The 17,893-nt window shown below is 45.0% G+C and overlaps 1 protein-coding gene across 5 annotated transcripts in view; it reads left to right on the plus strand.

The window, feature by feature from the left end:
• LOC147031063 (proprotein convertase subtilisin/kexin type 7-like) overlaps positions 1 to 17,893 on the plus strand; it is a 20,728-nt gene that overhangs the window by 744 nt on the left and 2,091 nt on the right. For 2 of the 5 annotated variants that reach the window (XR_015056649.1, XM_085875748.1), the window contains exons 2-15: positions 664 to 875; positions 1,475 to 1,624; positions 3,750 to 3,934; positions 4,134 to 4,268; positions 4,464 to 4,623; positions 8,929 to 9,019; positions 14,114 to 14,168; positions 14,354 to 14,492; positions 14,828 to 14,928; positions 15,036 to 15,191; positions 16,104 to 16,196; positions 16,373 to 16,475; positions 17,281 to 17,428; positions 17,572 to 17,660. Coding sequence is in view for 4 of the 5 variants with exons in the window: in XM_085875748.1 (XP_085731874.1) it covers positions 671 to 875; positions 1,475 to 1,624; positions 3,750 to 3,934; positions 4,134 to 4,268; positions 4,464 to 4,623; positions 8,929 to 9,019; positions 14,114 to 14,168; positions 14,354 to 14,492; positions 14,828 to 14,928; positions 15,036 to 15,191; positions 16,104 to 16,196; positions 16,373 to 16,475; positions 17,281 to 17,428; positions 17,572 to 17,660 (1,810 nt within the window). In the remaining variant the exon portion in view is untranslated. The remainder of the gene's footprint in view (positions 1 to 663; positions 876 to 1,474; positions 1,625 to 3,749; positions 3,935 to 4,133; positions 4,269 to 4,463; positions 4,624 to 8,928; positions 9,020 to 14,113; positions 14,169 to 14,353; positions 14,493 to 14,827; positions 14,929 to 15,035; positions 15,192 to 16,103; positions 16,197 to 16,372; positions 16,476 to 17,280; positions 17,429 to 17,571; positions 17,661 to 17,893) is intronic. The other 3 variants (XM_085875749.1, XM_085875750.1, XM_085875751.1) reach the window with 3 other exon arrangements.

Below are 17,893 nucleotides of genomic sequence, written 5' to 3' on the forward strand. Positions count from 1 at the left end.
TGTGTGAAGATGGGTGAGCCGGGGCAGGTTTGTGAAGGTGGGTGAGCCGAGTCAGGCGTGTGAAGGTGGGTGAGCCGAGTCAGGCGTGTGAAGGTGGGTGAGCCGAGTCAGGTGTGTGAAGGTGGGTGAGCCGAGTCAGGCGTGTGAAGGTGGGTGAGCCGAGTCAGGCGTGTGAAGGTGGGTGAGCCGAGTCAGGCGTGTGAAGGTGGGTGAGCCGAGTCAGGCGTGTGAAGGTGGGTGAGCCGAGTCAGGCGTGTGAAGGTGGGTGAGCCGAGTCAGGCGTGTGAAGGTGGGTGAGCCGAGTCAGGCGTGTGAAGGTGGGTGAGCCGAGTCAGGCGTGTGAAGGTGGGTGAGCCGAGTCAGGCGTGTGAAGGTGGGTGAGCCGAGTCAGGCGTGTGAAGGTGGGTGAGCCGAGTCAGGTGTGTGAAGGTGGGTGAGCCGAGTCAGGTGTGAGGGTGAGTGAGCCGAGGCAGGGCGTGATGGTTGACACACAGCTCGGTAATGTAATATAACTTGCCATAAACCATCTGGTTTATTACAGAATGCAAACTGTTCAGTTAGTGTTTCCAACCCTCGTAACAAAACGAGTTACTCCTGTTCCATTTCCAGTTTGGAGAGTGATTTCATTTATGTATTTATTTATTTATTTCCCCTGAACACAAGGATCTTCATGAATCGACATGAAACACTCAAACTCCAAAAGCACTTGAAGCTACTCGTGACACGTTTTGGGATTTTGGCATGGTTGGTGTGTTTGGGATCGTGTCCTGCACGATCCGACGTGGCTGCCACAAATACAGAGACCCCACTGTTTGCAGTGAGACTGCGTCTACCTCATGAGCAGCATCAACCTCAACACGACGACCATATTCAAGGTTTGCCGAGGTGGCAAGTGGAGGGAAGAAAGTGATCTACGACATAAAGACCTCCAACAGACCAAATGCTATAACCTATTCATTACTAACCTCACCAGTCGTAATCTCCAGCATGACCACCCAAGATCCCCATTTATCTTGTGTTTTGCTTGCTATGTGATGTGTCCATTTTTAATTTTTGTTATTATCAGACATTGTATAATTATGATTCTTTAATTGGTCTGGGTTTCAAGCCTGGTGTTGGCTTAGTGGTTAGGGTGGCGGCTTGGGATCCCAGGGTCCTGAGTTCAAGCCCCGTTGGCTGCTGAATTAACACCAGGGGGTTGACTCAGCCTGTCATCCATCTGAGGTCGGCGAAGTGAGTACCAGTGTACTGGTCCCGGTGTATGCCCCGGTTAGAATAGGTATACCATATCCCTGTGTGTCGTAAGAGGCAACCAGGGTTGGCGTCAGGAAGGGCATCCGGCCATAAAACATTGCCTCAAGAAAAAGCCTAACCCCTGCACAGCAGGGAAAAATGGCTGTAAAAACGGTCATTTTATAATTGGTCTGGGTTTCCCATTTTGGAGTATCTCGACACATCGCTGCCTCTCGTTTAGAGCTGCCGCCCGACTGGCCGTCCTCTGAAGAGATCCTGTGCGCCCGATATTCCAGCTTGGCCAAACACCTCGCCGCGTCTGAAAGTCTGACGAACATGGGCCAGATCGGCGATTTGCCAGGCTACTACCTCTTTACATGTAGCAACAAAGGCGAGTATCGGCAACGACGTGACGTCTCATTTCGACCAGCGTCCGTTTGAAATTTTGTTTTGGAGTTTCACTCCAGGTTGCACTGAAGCTCTTGCAGAGTCAAACACCATGAAAAGACTTCGTTTTGCAGTCAGTATTTTGTGGTTGTTACGAGTGAATGTCATGATGAGAGTTTGTAGAATACCCTTGAGAAAAATGGTGTTTTTGCGAGCACGATCTACCTTTGTTTTGTTTTGTGAACCGTGAAACAGGCGTGATGGTAGCTATGCGCCAACGTATTTGGGAAAATGCGGAATCTCAGTTATTCTGCCCTTCATGGCATCGATATTTTTCCAAGTGCTGCTGCACGGAAGGTTTTTGAAAGTGTCAAAAAGGCAATCTGTGTTCTGCAATGTTCAAGTGTATAATTCAATTTTTTTTTTTTTAATGATGATTTTAAAGGTTGTTGAAAAAACAAGCTCAAATGAGCTAAGATCCTCGTCCTCTTAATGATGACGTCATAAAAACGAATATGACGTCATTGTGATGTATCAGGTTTGCGATAAATTATCTGTGCTAATGCCCGGCTTGATTCACGCAAACAAAATCCAAACAGCTTGCCGAGTTTCGGAGATAATGGTGTAGGCGATTTCCATTAGCGGCGATATTATGACGTCAACTTTTTTTCTTGGAAGAATTTCCAAAATCGGAGATGGTTACTGCCTGCGCGTGGGCTTTCTGCATATACATGGCAAGTTTCACGAAGATCCGATGAAAACTCTGGGTTGTGAAACAAAAAATGTCAAAAAATAGGAATGACGTCATAAAAATTGATATGATGTCATAGTGATGTATCATATGTGCGGTAATTCATCTCTGCTAATGCCCTGTTCGATTCCCGCAAACAGAATTCAAAAAGCTTGCCTAGTTTGAGATAATTTGTAGGCGATTTCCATTAGCGGAGATATTTTGACGTCGTAACTTTTTTTTCTAGGAGGAATTTTCTAAACCGGAGATGGTTACTGTCTGCACGGGGTATTTTTAGATATCTATGCCAAGTTCCAGGAAGTTTCGATGAAAACTGTAGGCTGTGAAACATAAAAGTCCACAAGAAGAAGATGAAGAACAACAACGCGAGTAAGACTTAGAGATCCTCCACGAGGATCTAAAAATTTGGAAGTTTACCGCCGTTGAAGTAGCGTCTATTACACCACCTTATTGAACACATTGCATGAGTTATTTGTGCCTGGTGTTTGTGTCATTTTTTGACGTCGTTAAAAACAGGTAGTTTCCTGTTTGGGATGATTTTCAATGCCGTCTGACAAGCAGACAGAGTCAAAAAACTTATCTCGCTCCTCTCGGCACAAAAATTCTTCGTACTCCTCTTCCGTCGATTGCTCCATTTCGAATGCCCGACGATGACCGGACGGCTTGACATCTCGTATCGGAATTCTTCCGACACACATTGTCTCGATTGCACACTGCCGTGACTCTCTCCCGTTACTGAACTTCCTCGCCACACCTCAACTGTTGCCCGTACGTCTCCTTAAATATTCTATCCTCATATGCCACCCTCAGTCCCTGTTCAAACAAATCCACCAGTTTTTGGGTCAGTTAAGGCGATTACTTGCTTGAACCGATGGGTTGGTGAGCCGAGGCCGGTTGTGAGGGTTGGCAAGCGTCGTAGGGAGCGGACGTGCAAACGCAAGTTCAAATGTCCATGTCCCCTCCAGGTTGGCAATTTGGACGGGTGGTGGGGAAAAAGCCCAGCATAGATAAATATCAGATGGCAAAATGTTTAACTAATTATAATTATAATATAATAATAATTATTACACATGAAAAAAGAAAAACTCACCATATTTAGGACAATTTTGAGATTTCTGAATCTCACAAATTTTGTTTCACATCAATCGTTTGTTCCCACAAGACGAGTCTTCACGCAAACTCAAACTGTCTTTTCTTGTTACTGGCTCAGATTTCCATAATAACCGGTTTATTTGACGCAGTATAGGTCAATGAAGTACGACGAATAAAAGAGGTCGCAGTAGCCAATAGTTGGAAAAATGTTTGTGCTGTTGGTGATAATGAATGCCGTGGGGAATCCTGTGTGAATTGATTACGTCGTTCTGTATTTGTTCACTAGTGCAATGTAGGAGGGAAGACATTTCTCAGGCATTGGCCCACAATCCTGCGGTCACGTGGTTTGAAGAGCAAGGCATGCTGGGACGTAGCAAGAGGAGTGTTTGTGTGGCAGAGCGAGACTTTCTGGGTGTCCTGCCAAAACAGTTGACCTTCAATGACCCCAAGTATTCAAAACAGTGGCACTTGGTGAGAAGGAGAGGGAGCTTGTTTTGTCTCATTACCCAACATTACCCTGTGGTCCTTTGTCTTGTTACAAATTCCTGTTTTTCTTCTTTTTTTGTGCTTATTATGCTTCTTCTTCTTCTTCTTCTTCTTCTTCTTCTTTCCCTTTTGGTTTCTGTGGTATTGATGGACCTCTCATCCCTAATGTATCCCTTCCGTTAAGCACAACATGCGTACTCCAGGCATGGACCTCAACCTTCAGGATGTCTGGGCGCAGGGAGTGACAGGACGCGGAGTTGTACTGGCCGTGATCGATGACGGACTCCAACACTCCCTGGCAGAAATCCAGGATAACTATGTATATCTGTTTTATTCATTTCCTCCTCACATGTTTCATTGTACTTTGTTATTTACCAGCTGCCTCCATCTCCCATGTCTGCAGTACCTTTTTTCATGTGCCCTTCTTTCTTTTTTGTCACCTTATCTGAACGCCTCCTTCTCTTCCCTCCCTGGCTTCTTGTTTTGCTTTGCACTCCACTTTCATCCCATCGAGTTCCCCGAGGGCAGTTGGGATGTGCTTGATGAAGACCCCGATCCCAGTCCTGACCAGGGGAAAGACAATGGGCACGGCACGCGTTGTGCCTGTGAGCTGGTCGCCCTTGCCAACAACTCGATCTGCGGTGTTGGCATTGCCTTTGATGGCCGTGTTTCTGGTACTTACTGCTTTTGCTCTGCCGCCGTCACAAATTATAAATGCGGCTCGGAAATGATCCACTGTATTTGTTTACCTGCACATTTAGAGCTGTTTCACCATATATTTAATTTAATTTAATTTTTCTGTATCGGTTACAAAAGCTGCAAGCATCTCACTCTTTATGATTTACGAGGCATTTTTACCCGTTGCTCCGCTGATGGATTTCATCAAGACAGCATGTTGTCCTTCACAAACATTCTGCTCTATTCACTCCATTATTTACCCAAAGTCATCTTCCGTCTGCTTGGAAGTCAGCTAACATCATCTTCATTCGCCATCCTTGCTGCTTATATATGGCGTGAGCAAAAATCATTTCCACATCTCTGCGAAGCTCAATGTTGGATGCTTTGGTTTGAACCTCCACTTGCAGTGAGTGAAATTAAACATTTTGAACATTCTCACTCAGATTTCCACATCACCATTATGCATATTGTTAAGTTGTTTAAACTTTCTTTATATAAGAAGATGATGATTTGTAATATCGGATACCACCGGATGGCGCTTTGTGATGCACATTTACATAGATAGAATTGGGGTCTTTCCCCCACCTTGAACCCCCCCTCCCCCAAATATGCTACCATGACAGAAACCATACTTGGGATACCCTAGCAACATGCAAAATTTGGTTGGATTTTGTTCAGTATTTTTTTTTTTTAGTTTTTGAAGCATATCATCATCTTGTCATCATTTCATTATATAATGGAGCTATGGCATATGTACGTCTGGATGTATATGATTGGAACGGCTCCCTCTGGCGGTGTGTGTGTGTGTGTGTGTGTGTGTGTGTGTGTGTGTGTGTGTGTGTGTGTGTGTGTGTGTGTGTGTGTGTGTGTGTGTGTGTGTGTGTGTGTGTGTGTGTGTGTGTGTGTGTGTGCGCGCGCGCGCTAAAATTTGTGGTGTCCCAGAAGAAAGTATCACCAGTTTAAATTGCCCACCAAAGTTGGGCCGACATGGGCACTCCCACCCGAAGGGCCTATGCCAGTATAAACAAACATCTATTAACAACAAGAAAAATAGCAATCGGAGATTGCAAACCCTCACCAAGACTTATTTTGTGTGGTGTTTGTGTGCCGGCGTGTTACGTAATTAATAAGAGACAAAACTGGAACTGACACTTTATAACTGCTGGCAGTGACAACTGGGCACCAAGGCGTTACACTTTTGATGCAACCCTGCTTTGGTCGGACTCCTGACCCTTACCCGTGACATTTATTATTTATTCAATTTAATTTAGAATCGAATTGAAATGAATTAAATTCAAATCAAATGGAAGACAAAATAGGTACACTCCTGCATTTGGAGTAATCGGAAGGAACCCAAACAAGCAAAAAGTAGAATCAGGAGGAACCTGGATAGGAGTCACATTTCAGCTGCTACTCCCCTACCCTCAAACCCTCATGTCACTGTGTCCTCATTTCCACAGATCTCATGTTTTTGCCTTTCCTCTCCCGCCACTCTTGTCTCTTGCTCCCTTTGTTGTGCATTTCTGTGTGTTAGCTCTCATACAGGCCTCGTCAGTGTACCCCAAAAAAAATACAATAAACCCATCCAGGCACATCCAAATGAGGCTTATTCAAAAAGAAATCAAACAGACGCAAGATCAAAAAATCAAATAATTCTGGCTGCCGGACCATGCATCTGATCACGTTGAAATTTAAAACGTATATATTCTCGATCTCTGCTATATCACAATTGGGAAGTTTCATGTCAATTTATTGAGCGGTTCAAGAGAAAAATTTCTTTTTAAGATTTTTGTTTAATCTAATATGGCTGCCAAACCATGTGACCTATGACATCATATGTGTGAACATTTTTGTTCCTCATGGTTACGCAGTCATATGTGTAAAGTTTTGCCTCGATCTGTTCAGCCACCTTAGAGAAGAAGGTTTTTGAAGGTGTTTTCTCTTTTTTTTATTTTTATTTTTTTAATAACACGACTGCCGAATCACGTAACCGATGACATCAATTTTTTTTTTTTTCTGTGGGCCATTTTATCCTGAGATGACCCTCAAAATTTTTCATCCTGATCAGATGTAGCATTCTACATATACAGTTATGATGTCATAACGAAGGCACCTAAAACGTCATTTAAAAAATCGCACTCATTCCCCATGAGGAGTACGTCTTGCTATGTGCCAAGTTTCAATGTTTTCCTTGGTGCGGTTTCAGACACAGAGGTCTAGTTTTTCCATTTTTTTTTTCAACATGGCAACAACACCACGTGACCCATGATGTCGTGATTATCATTAAAACATTCTACATGAGTAGTCGCTCCTATGGTGAAAAGTTTGTCTCACTCCGACGAGCGGTTGCGGAGACAAACACTAAAGTTCTGTGCGGAAATACAGACAGACAAACAGACCCAAATGCAATGCCCTCTCCTTCGGTGAGGGTAAATATACAATTTCACTTTTCGAGTGTAGATTAGTGATAGTATAAAATATGTAATTGGGGTGGGTTACAACCTTTTAAACAATGAGGGATGGAGCAAATAGACTGGGCACATGGAGGCGATTTCTAAGCTGGGAGAACAGTGGGACGACAAAGCGAAGGTGCGAAGAGAAGTTTGACGTCGGAAGAATGACAACAAATTTGATGCTGTTGGAATATAACTCATATGTTTTAGCAACGGGACCAGGATTCAAGCGCAGTAATGCCCTCTTCATCGCTTCCAAATCACTTTCTACCAAGATGGGACCTCAGTGCGGGAAAGAGGAAGAAGTCTGATGAATCGAGTTCGGTCGACATACAGTATGTTAGGTGTGGAAACTGTTCATAACCACGATATTTGCACTGTCGCAAGAGAGGACCTGCGTCATGGAGCATCATCTTAAGAAGGCTCATCCTGTTTGCAAGCAAGCCACATTGTTTGCATTTGATTTGTGGAGGTAGTTTGTCGAGCTTTTTTCCCGGGAGATTGTTGCAGTGTTGTCCGTTGATGACTTTCTCGTGTTGAAAAGAATCGGTCATCGTCATACTTGGAGTCCTGGATAACTTTAAAGATTGCTTTGCCTGGTGAAGATTCCGTTTTGGCCTTCCTTGCAGCGGTAGAAAAAAGATGTTTCCATTGCATACTAGTCAAAGGGGTGTACCCAGGCTTCATCCATATAACAAGGCTGGCAGGATAGTCTAGAATCTAGAAGTTTGCACATTTGCCTCCGAACTGCCTCGTTTGGGTTTGGATCTTGACCCAGCTATAAACTGTTGTCCTGGTGTTTCACATCTAAAGGGACGCATCAGTGAGTGTACCATCCTTCAGATGGACGTTAAACCGGGCATCCCATTTGTCAGTGGCCATTAAAGGTCCCATGGTGTCCTTCGTGAAGAGGAGGCAACCTATCACCAGCACCATGGCTAAATTAAATATTCCTGCTCAAACCTACAGGGGCACTGCATCAAATAATTTGCAGCTGACACAAAGCATGGAGATACAGGGGAGAGAGGGATTGATCAGATTCAGATAAGTCTTGAATCTAGATTGTAGTTTAATGGATTGGGCAAAAGATTGGTGGTTGCAGTTCAATGCAAGGTAATGGGGATGGGTAAAAAGAATGAAAATAGGGATTGGAGGATACAAGGGGCAAATCATACAGGACATGGATATCGGAGAGAACACAGTGCCAGGCATCTTTTGGGAAAGCTAATTATGTTTTCACCCCTGTTTGTCTGTCTGTCTGCCTGTCTGTGAGCAGGATATCTCAAAAAGTTATGGACAGATTCGGACGACATTTGGTGGAGAGGTTGGGTGTGTGACAAGGTCGAATACATTAAATTTTGCTAAACATCCGGATCCAGATACGAGAATTTAAAAAAAAAAATTTTCACCGTTGAAAGAGAGGGACAAAAACTATATATAGCACGATATCTCAAAAAGTTGTGGACGGATTATGACAAAACTAGGTGGATGAGTGGGGTAGGTGACAAGAACAAGCAGATTCCATTTTGGTTACAGTCCAAAGCCAGATCTGGCCTATAGGTGGGATACAACACGTAAACTCTTCAGCCTGGCAGAGGTATGCACTCTACCATGTTCCCTTATAGTTTGTGTGTGTGTTTTTCTCAGGATTAAAAGTTTTATTCCTTGTATAGCTCCATAAGCTGGTAATGTGGTGAAATTCTGTATTTTCCCTCATTACCCTGCAATGAATGTATCGTGTCATGTTCTATCCTAAATATAACACCAGATGGCTTACCACATAAGCAGTTTATATGACCTTGTCATAGAAGGAAACTAATCCAAAGCACTGTCTCTGCATGTGTGTAGGAGTTCGTTTGTTAGGGGGCCGATTAACAGACCACATGGAAGCAACTGCGTTTGGAAAGCACAACCAGATGAACCAAGTGTACAGCTGCAGGTTTGTCCATTACTCTTTAGTCCAAGAGATGGAGATGTACAAGGGGGAAATTTAATACCATGGTGTAAATGTATCGTTGCATTTGTTTGTGGTGGGGGAGGGGAAGGAATCACCGTAGAATAGTTAGAACTGTATAGATTAGTATGGTCCGTGTTTGGGTAGTTAGCCATCTCGATGTATTAAGTAGGGAAATGTCAGCTTAAGGATTGTCCTGTTTAAATGTGCATCATACGAAGGGTGATGTGTTGTCAATAAATAACAGGGTTCAAGGTGAAAGAATCGTACATGCAACCTCATGTAATCCCTGGGTGAGGTGCCGAGGGGGGCCTTGGGAACGTTCAGGAAGGAGGAAAAGGGTCTTGCAAAAGGAGGCGCAAAGCGCCGTCGCAAAGTATTGCGTGGTAATATCCAGGAAAGAGAGGAGGAGGTTCAACACCTCCCGAGGGGAGAAGTTTTGATCATCGCGCGAGAGGGCAGAGTTGATTTGGCATGGAGAAGGAGTGTGCTGTGAAAATCTCGCTCGGAGGAGAGACAGTTGGTGAATCATGTCTTACGAGAGAAAAAAGGGCTGTTGGAATCGCGCCAGAGAAGGACAGCTGAGGATCGCCTCAGAGACTGCTTGCCTCGTCCTTCTTGGTTGCGGACTCGTCTCCTTGCTTCGTTGCCATCTTCCTCGGCACACCGAGAGAGCTAGGTCCCCACCCGGTTCTCGTTACCCTTTCCCTTCTGTAAACGAGCTTGGCGCAAGGCACCTTCGGTTTCTTTGGAGTTTATTCCATTGTAAATAATTATTTACTGTGATTCCGCCCCCCCCCCTCTTTCCCTTCCTCTTCCCGCCATCGTACACGTCCCTTGTCAGTTATCTCCATGAGGTTGCTCTGTGTTGTGAATAAGCCCTCCTCTTTGCGAAGGCCACCATCGGATTTTTGTTGACAAACTCATGCCAGCGGATGGGATGCCCAGTTTAACGTCCATCCAAGGGATGGCACACACATTGATGAATCACCCTGCCTGTTAAAAAAAAAAACCAGGATGACAGTTTATCGCTGGGTCAGGATTCAAACCCAGGCTAGACAGACTCGAGGCGAGTGGTCCGTAACCTGGGGTGCAAACAACCCTTGGGAGTGCGGCACATCATTTCTCGGGGTGCAAAACATGCCAGCTGCTGATTTTTGCTCCGAAAGTAAAGGAGTGATAATAATTTAATTCTAAGATCTGTCCTAAGTCATTGATTTTTGACAAGGGGTGTGAGAATATATTCTGAGAACTGAAGGGGTGCGGGTACCAAAAAAAGGTTAAGAACCACTGCTCTCGGCCATCCTGCCAGCCCCATAATTTTTGATAATGTATTTATTATTATTATTATTATTATTATTATTATTACCATGCTTTCAAGTTAGAAGCCTATTGTTCTTGCTGGGATTCCTGTCTTTTCTTTCTTCCAAATGTCGCTCTCATTTCTCGGAAACTGTGACACTGATCAACTTGAAACTTCACTGAATTATTCCAAATGATCAGTTCTTATGCTTTTCCTTCAACAACACTGAATGGTCCAAAGATATGGTGGCTACTTTGGATTTATGAATTTAAAAAGAAAAACTTTTTTTTTTTTTTTAAAGATCTCCAGAACCATGAAACCAAACTCGAGTGATATCGATGGGCCAGGACACTTGAGACGTTGGTGGTGAATGGTAAAGCTTGCCATTACCAGATTGAAGATGTGTGAACATTAATTCGAGGTGCATAAGGAGCAAAATTCCCCTTTAGAAAGCTTTTAAGCATGTTCAGGAGTGAATTGGCTATTGGTGAGATGAACAAAATGTATTGTCAAACACCACCGAGCAGCATTTTGTAATACACCGAGGGTTGAAGCTCTGATTTGAAGCTGGAACAGCCAAACAAATCGAGCATATAACCATTACGCAAAACCCCCAAATGCTCGTAATCACAATGTCTCCCTCCTATTCTCTCTCGTTCCCACTGGCGCAGGTCCTTAAACCCCGTCTCCTTGTGCTCTACAACCTATTTCCCATTCCAATCAGCCGTCCAGCATGGCCAACGGTCATATTAAACCATTAGAGAGAGAGGGAGAGAGCTTCATGCCAATACATGTTCAGATGGTCATCCAGCATGCCCCCAGGCTGGTGGTGGAGCAAAATCTGAAACAAATGTAGAACAAGCCTGCAGAATATAATACTGTTGCGGGGCCAGGTATCGGCTGCGAGCATGACCGCTAGATGGAGCAGTGGAGTCGGCTCCACCGATCACCAGGAATTTATAGGTCGTCACCCCGGATAACGCCGGAGCCGACGGGTCCCTTATCGGACTGAAGTTCACCAATAGATCGACCACGTGGGTTAGGGTCGATTGTCAATTTCAATTTAACTAAATACCCACGTCGTCCAACTACCGGGGAAATTCACCCTCGACGATGCTCGTACGGAACGAGCCGCTAGCGTACTCGAACCGTGTGCGACCCGAGCGGATGGTCACCGAGCTTCCGTCGGTCCAAATGTCCCTTTACAGCGGCAACAGCCTGGCTGATTCTCCAACACGCACCGTGTTAAACCAATAAAAGAAAGACAAAAACGAACCGATACTTGTAACACATGTTTATTTATAATGGAGCAGGGGGGGCACATAAGAAGCAGAGCTATCTGAATAATAAGAGACACGTATGTACAGCAAGGCACTTATACAATTTCCTACTTCCTGGATTGGCGCCACAAACACACACCCAAAAGAAACAGACCCAAAGTGGTCTTTATTGAGGCTTCCAGCTCGGAGGTAAGGGCGAGCTGAAGACCAGATTCTGCCTCGGACCTCTCCACCTCATGTGGTCTTCGCGCTGAGTCGAACCGGGCACCAGCGAGAGACGAGCCGAATCCAGCGGCAGGGACGCGGCGTGCAACCCCCACAGCTCTCGTGGGGGATGGTGTCTCTCAAGCTCTCAAGCTCTTGATCATGAGGAGGAGGAAGAGGATCTCAGTCCGAACGCGCCGCACCCTTATTCACCCTGTCTCGGGGAGGGGGGGACGCCTCCGCCCTGCCCTCTCTCCCTTACTGGATGGTTTTGGCGTGCAGAACTGCTCGTCGCCCTGTCATTGGCCAAAACGAGCGGCAATCCATTGATTGGCCCGGGGGGAGGGGCATGGTGACGTCACGCGGACCCTTTCCTCCTGTCGCGGGATCTGATTGGCTGAGCGGCGGTCACCCCACCCGTAGCACGCTGATTGGTCGAGGGCCGCCACGAGGCTCCTCCTTGAACTCCGCCCACCAAACAGGCAGAGGAATATGATTCTGCGAGGCCTCCACCCACCAAACAGCCAGAGGAACAGTATTCTGCGTGGGCTCCGCCTACGTACGTGCTGACACGCACATAGGCATGGCGTCGGCCAGAGCGAGGTGAAGGTGATGCTATCGTTGTCGTAGTTATGAGGGGTGTAAAAATGAAAAAAAATCCTGACTATCAAAGTAACTCGCGGCGCAAGTACATTTATTCACCGATTAGACTAGGGAAAGGGAGCTATCTATCCGCATTCACTTATCAAGATAACTGAGCTATAGGACCTGAATGTTGTGTGCTCATTGCTTCCAGATTCGCAACAATATCACCTGAACTGCATGGCCCACAAATGTAAAGCTTTCCTCCTCAGCAAAATCATCGTGACATAAGTAATACAAGACGTCATCGAAACTAAATACATACACTTCAATATATGCTGCTTATAACCGCTGTTACTGGTATGTTTGCATAGAAACCTCGTTAATTGCTCACTGTTGATGATCACATGCAGCAACAGCTGATTACCAATTTAATTAGAACACTGCTCGGTGGAGCGCATTCCTTCGCCAGGCTGAACAGTTTACATTTGTATCCCACTGATAGGCCGGATCTACATCCGGACCTTAACCACAATCGAATCGGCTCGTTCTTGTCATCTGCCCAACTCGTCCGCCAAGCTTTGTCAAAATCGGTCCATAACTTTTGGAGACGTCGTACTATATCGTTTTTGGCCCCATCTCTCATTGGTGAAGAATCCATTTGAAAGTTTTAAAGTCTCATATCCGGATCCGGATCTTCACCAAAATCGAATACATTCATCATTGGTACACACCCAACCTGCCCACCAAGTTTTGTCTGAATCCGTCCTGAACTTCTTGAGATATGCTGCTCACAGACAAACAGATATACCAATAGAGTGTTGAAAACACAACCTCCGTCCATCTTCCGTGGTGGAGGTAACTTTACTCTCTGAGTGAAAGACATTTGCCTTGCTAGCATCCAAACTCTCCTCTTCTTTACTCTCAGGATATGGCTCCTGGTCCCATCACTGTCCATTCTGTGAAGAACCATTCTGCACTTATTTTGTCTCTAGCCTCCATTATGTTCACCATCTCGATGAGATCCCCTCGTAATGACCGCCTTACCATAAATCGTCCTGTCTCCTTCAAATTGTAGTTGTAGTTATTACATTTTGCCACAAAATGTTTGTCAAGGCATAATGTTTTCGGGTTGTCCGTCCGGCTGTCTGTCTGTGGGTCTGTGATAGGTTTTCGTTACCGCCATAACTTAAGAACGGTACAAGTCAAACTTGGTACAAGAACTCTATGTATAATGACGTGAAGATGAACCGATTAGATTTTGGGATCAAAAGGTCAAAGGTCATGTTGGGTAAAAATTATGTTACCGCGCTAACTTGTGAACCAGTGATGGGATTTTGACCAAACTTGGAATAAGTATACACAGTAAGATGCAAAGATGAACTGATTTAGATGGCGGCTTCAAGAGGCCAAAGGTCAGAGTCCGTGATAGGTTTTCGTTACCGCGATAACTCGAGAACTGCTGAAGGGATGCAAGTCAAACTTGGTAAAAGTAGGTATAATGATGTGTACATCAACTGATTTGACTATAGGGTCAAGAGGTCAAAGGTCATGTCAGGTAAAAATGTGATATTTGAGAACAGCTGGAGGGACTTAAATCAAACTTGGTACAATTATGTATGATGATGTAATTTTATTGAACTTATTGAGCACTATTTGTTGAGATTACTACAGAGAGAAGCTACATGGTAAACAAATGTTTGCTTGCAGCTGGGGCCCGGATGATGACGGCAAGACGATTGATGGACCACGCACGTTAGGACAGGTTCGAGACAAATCAAAACTTTTGATCCACCGAGTGTGCTTCGCCCTTCCATGGTGCAATTCCATTTGCACCCCCTTCCCACTCCCAACGATTGCCTCTTTTCACTCCTCCATAACATTTTGCCTGGCCGACCTCTTCACGTTGCGGTGATTCCATTCTTCTAACCAATTACCGATTGTGCGTAGGCTGCTTTACGGCGGGGTGTGCTCGTTGGCAGGGGAGGTTGGGGTTCCATCTACATCGTCGCCAGCGGAAATGGTGCTCGTAACGGAGACGATTGCAATTTTGATGGCTACGCCAACTCCATCTACACGGCAACAATCGGTAACACTGATCCGTGATACAATATTAAATCGGTGGATTGGATTTGTACGAAATATATATATATATTTGTGTCAAAGGTTGAGCATGTTTTCTTTACAAAGTGCGACTAAACCAGGATGGTGTGGGTAACAATTTAGTGCTGCCTCCAATTTGCACTGTAAAGCCGACAAACCTGAAATCTCCAAGTGCAGAGATGAGTTCAGTGGAAAGGATGATGGTTAAAAACTAGAGGGTAGCCCTTTATGGATGCCAAGATGATTGTGACTTGATTTTACGTGAACACTGCAATGACTGGTGTTCCGTTGGACAAATATCTCTGTGCTGGATGGTTCCAGGGGCGGTGGACGAGTGTGGAACAGTTCCAGATTATGCGGAACCTTGCTCTTCTCTCCTCGCTGCTGGTTTTAGCAGTGGTGGACCCGGGAAGCGTGGGATTGTGGGTATTGCATGCGTTTGTCACCTTGTAGTGTCGCTCCAAACGTTTGACACGATTTGGGTAATGAGTGCCGTCCTGCAATCCTTGCCCCTTGGCCTTTGCTCCAGGCGACATGCGAAGTGGGCTCTGGCTGCACTGAAGGCCACTCTGGCACTTCCGCGGCGGCACCCCATGCAACGGGTCTTCTGGGCCTAGCACTTGGAGTGAGACCATGCCTAGGATGGCGAGACGCGCAGAATCTTCTTGTTTATACTGCACGACCGGTACTTCCTGTACTTATGGCCCGTTAATATTTTATTTTATTTTAGTTATTGTTGGCCTAATTGCACCACTTCTTCCTGTGTGTACACTTTATATTTGTTAAGTTTTATCATCCCATCCTCGATCTTCCTGGGCTTCATTTTATTATCCCCACACTTTTTGAAAACGAGGGTATATTTTAATCAGCTCCGTCTCTATCTGTCTGCCTGTCCATCCGTCATGCTATTTCCTCCTAAACGGCTGAGTAGAAATCCACAGAACTTGGTAGTTATAGTCACCATCTGGCATATGAAGGTGCAAGAGCAGTGTCGTTTTGGCCCCACCCCAAGGTCAAATACCAAAAAAAATGCAATTACGGGCACATCTTCAAACATTTTTTTTAATGAAACATTGGGGGACGCGTGACGTATGTAATAATTTTTGGCTTTGACCTCCGGTTCATGCCCCAAGGGGTGGGGATATTCTCGGACACGGGTCAAAACAGATTAAAAAAATTAATTTAAAATTTGATATTAGGTCATTCCTGGTGGAACTTTTTGGCATCCTTTAACTTTAGGTGGGAAGCGTGGGGATTTGCGATGGCTTGCCATCGACTTTGCTCTCGTTCTAGGTGTGGTTTTAACTCTCTTATTGTCCCTCCTCTTACACAAGGGGTGTTCAAAACTTTCTGCAAGTTAGATGTGCCCACGATAATACACAACACACCCAGGTTTTATATTTTTCAATGTACAAGTACTGTGTATACATAATTGGTAAGATAAAAGATTAATATATCTGTTTTGTATACACTTCCTTGTACCTTTTTTTTTTTTAAATATTTTTTATGATGCTTTAGATGTCTGCATCTCATTTGAAGAACTGTTTGTGAACATGTAACTCTCGCAGCTCTTTGCAGTCTTCCTGTAACCCTACAGGTTGTTGGTGATTTAAATGCGGCCGGATTTACCCATAATCCTTTTCACGGATTTGGCTTGCTGGACGCCTGGAGGCTTGTGACCACAGCACTTGTGAGCAACACTTTGCACTCGGGGATGTTTCTCGGCTCGTTTTCCGGCACCAATATTCACCCGCTCCGCTTGGTCCATATTTATTGCTCAATCCTCTGGAAACTATTTCCTTTTTCTGTGTTCCTTCACCCAAATCTCTTCTTCCTATTTTTTTTTTTCCATCGTTTTCCTTCCAGTTATGGCCATTGGTCCCTCCACTGCGCTCCTACTCCAGTCCTCGGATTGTGGATTACAGGCTAATTCCCCACCATCCCGGCACTTTCCGCTCCTCGTATAATGGTACGACATTGTTAAGGCGCACAGGTATGCTCGTTCTAATTGGCTTTATCGCAAATGGGAAAGCAACATGGGCAGGGATTTGCTGGAGGCATTGCCAGCATTTTTACATTGTGACACTTGTGAACCGAGAAGTGTTTAACGTCACAGCTTGCTTGTTTGCCTATTTTGATCCCACCTGTCTACGGTGCATCTTTGTCCATTAACATATAGTGCAGAGTCCCTTTGTTTGTTTTAACAAAAGGGTCATTTTAACATCGATCCGTTATCAAGATGAGGCCCAGAAGGTGAAATGCCACTCTTGACTCATTGTTTGGCGCTCGTTGGATTTTGGTTGGTTCTCCTGGTTTGTAGCACCAATGGCGGTTATGTTCGATGTGGGTTTGCTTTGGGTATCGCACTTTCATCTTGGTTGAGTAATGACCTGCTTCTCGACAATGCATCTTGGTGTTTTGGTTAAGATGTATACATGGGATTCGCTGCATTTGGTTGAAACATTTATTTTTTTTATTTTTTTATCATATTAAAAATTTGTCCTTTCAAGAGAGAAATGATAGTTTGTATTTGAATGTGACATTTTGTCACTGCAAAACATTACCCCGAGTGAGAGCAGGCAATAGTTTGTGGGTAACACAGGCAACTGCACAGAAGCTTTCCTTAGGGGATGAATAGCACCCATATTATATTGTACAAGCCAATTGTGTTGTAGTGGTTATGCTGTGGAAAGGTTCTTCCATTCACTGCTCATTGACTTGTAACCACCAGAAGCAAAATGATGTGCGATGTTGCCCCGATCCCTTGTTGGCAGTGTCCGCTCCCTTAGATTTGCTGTATACGCTCGAGCACGTGACCATCTCAGTACGCTTGGCACATGGCCGGCGGGGAAACCTACGCCTCAGCCTGCGTTGCCCTTCGGGCACAGTCTCTCATCTGGGTGGACCGAGACCCCTTGACGTGTAGGTCGCTCCTTTTCATTCCTGACAAATTAAAGTCACCAATTGCTTTAATTTGCTTACCTGCCTTCCACCCCCAAACTCCATGACCTGACCATATCCACTCTATTGCACATCTTTTCCGCCTCCGCTATGCCACTCGTCAGTGCTGCTGACCTCGATTGGACCTTTGGCACAGTGCGTTGCTGGGGAGAAGAACCATCTGGAATGTTCACGCTAGAAGTTCAAGACACAGGTGCAAATGAGCAAGAATTTTTCCCCCACTTCCCCCCCCCCCCAACGTTTTATTGGTCTTATAATGCACTCATCAAATAACATCCCAGTAATTTCATAACTGAATTCTAGTCTGTGAAAGCCAGTGTCGTCTGCATTGGAGAACGAGATAAATAATGGTTTTTATTTCAACACTAGCAAATACCACACGTCACTTCGCTGATGGGAATATTAGGGGGAAGTAAGGAGGGGAGG

The sequence above is a fragment of the Eptatretus burgeri genome, chromosome 3, assembly GCF_056783735.1.
Source record: "Eptatretus burgeri isolate ZD-2024b chromosome 3, Ebu_testis_v1, whole genome shotgun sequence".
Classification (NCBI taxonomy): Eukaryota; Metazoa; Chordata; class Myxini; order Myxiniformes; family Myxinidae; genus Eptatretus; species Eptatretus burgeri.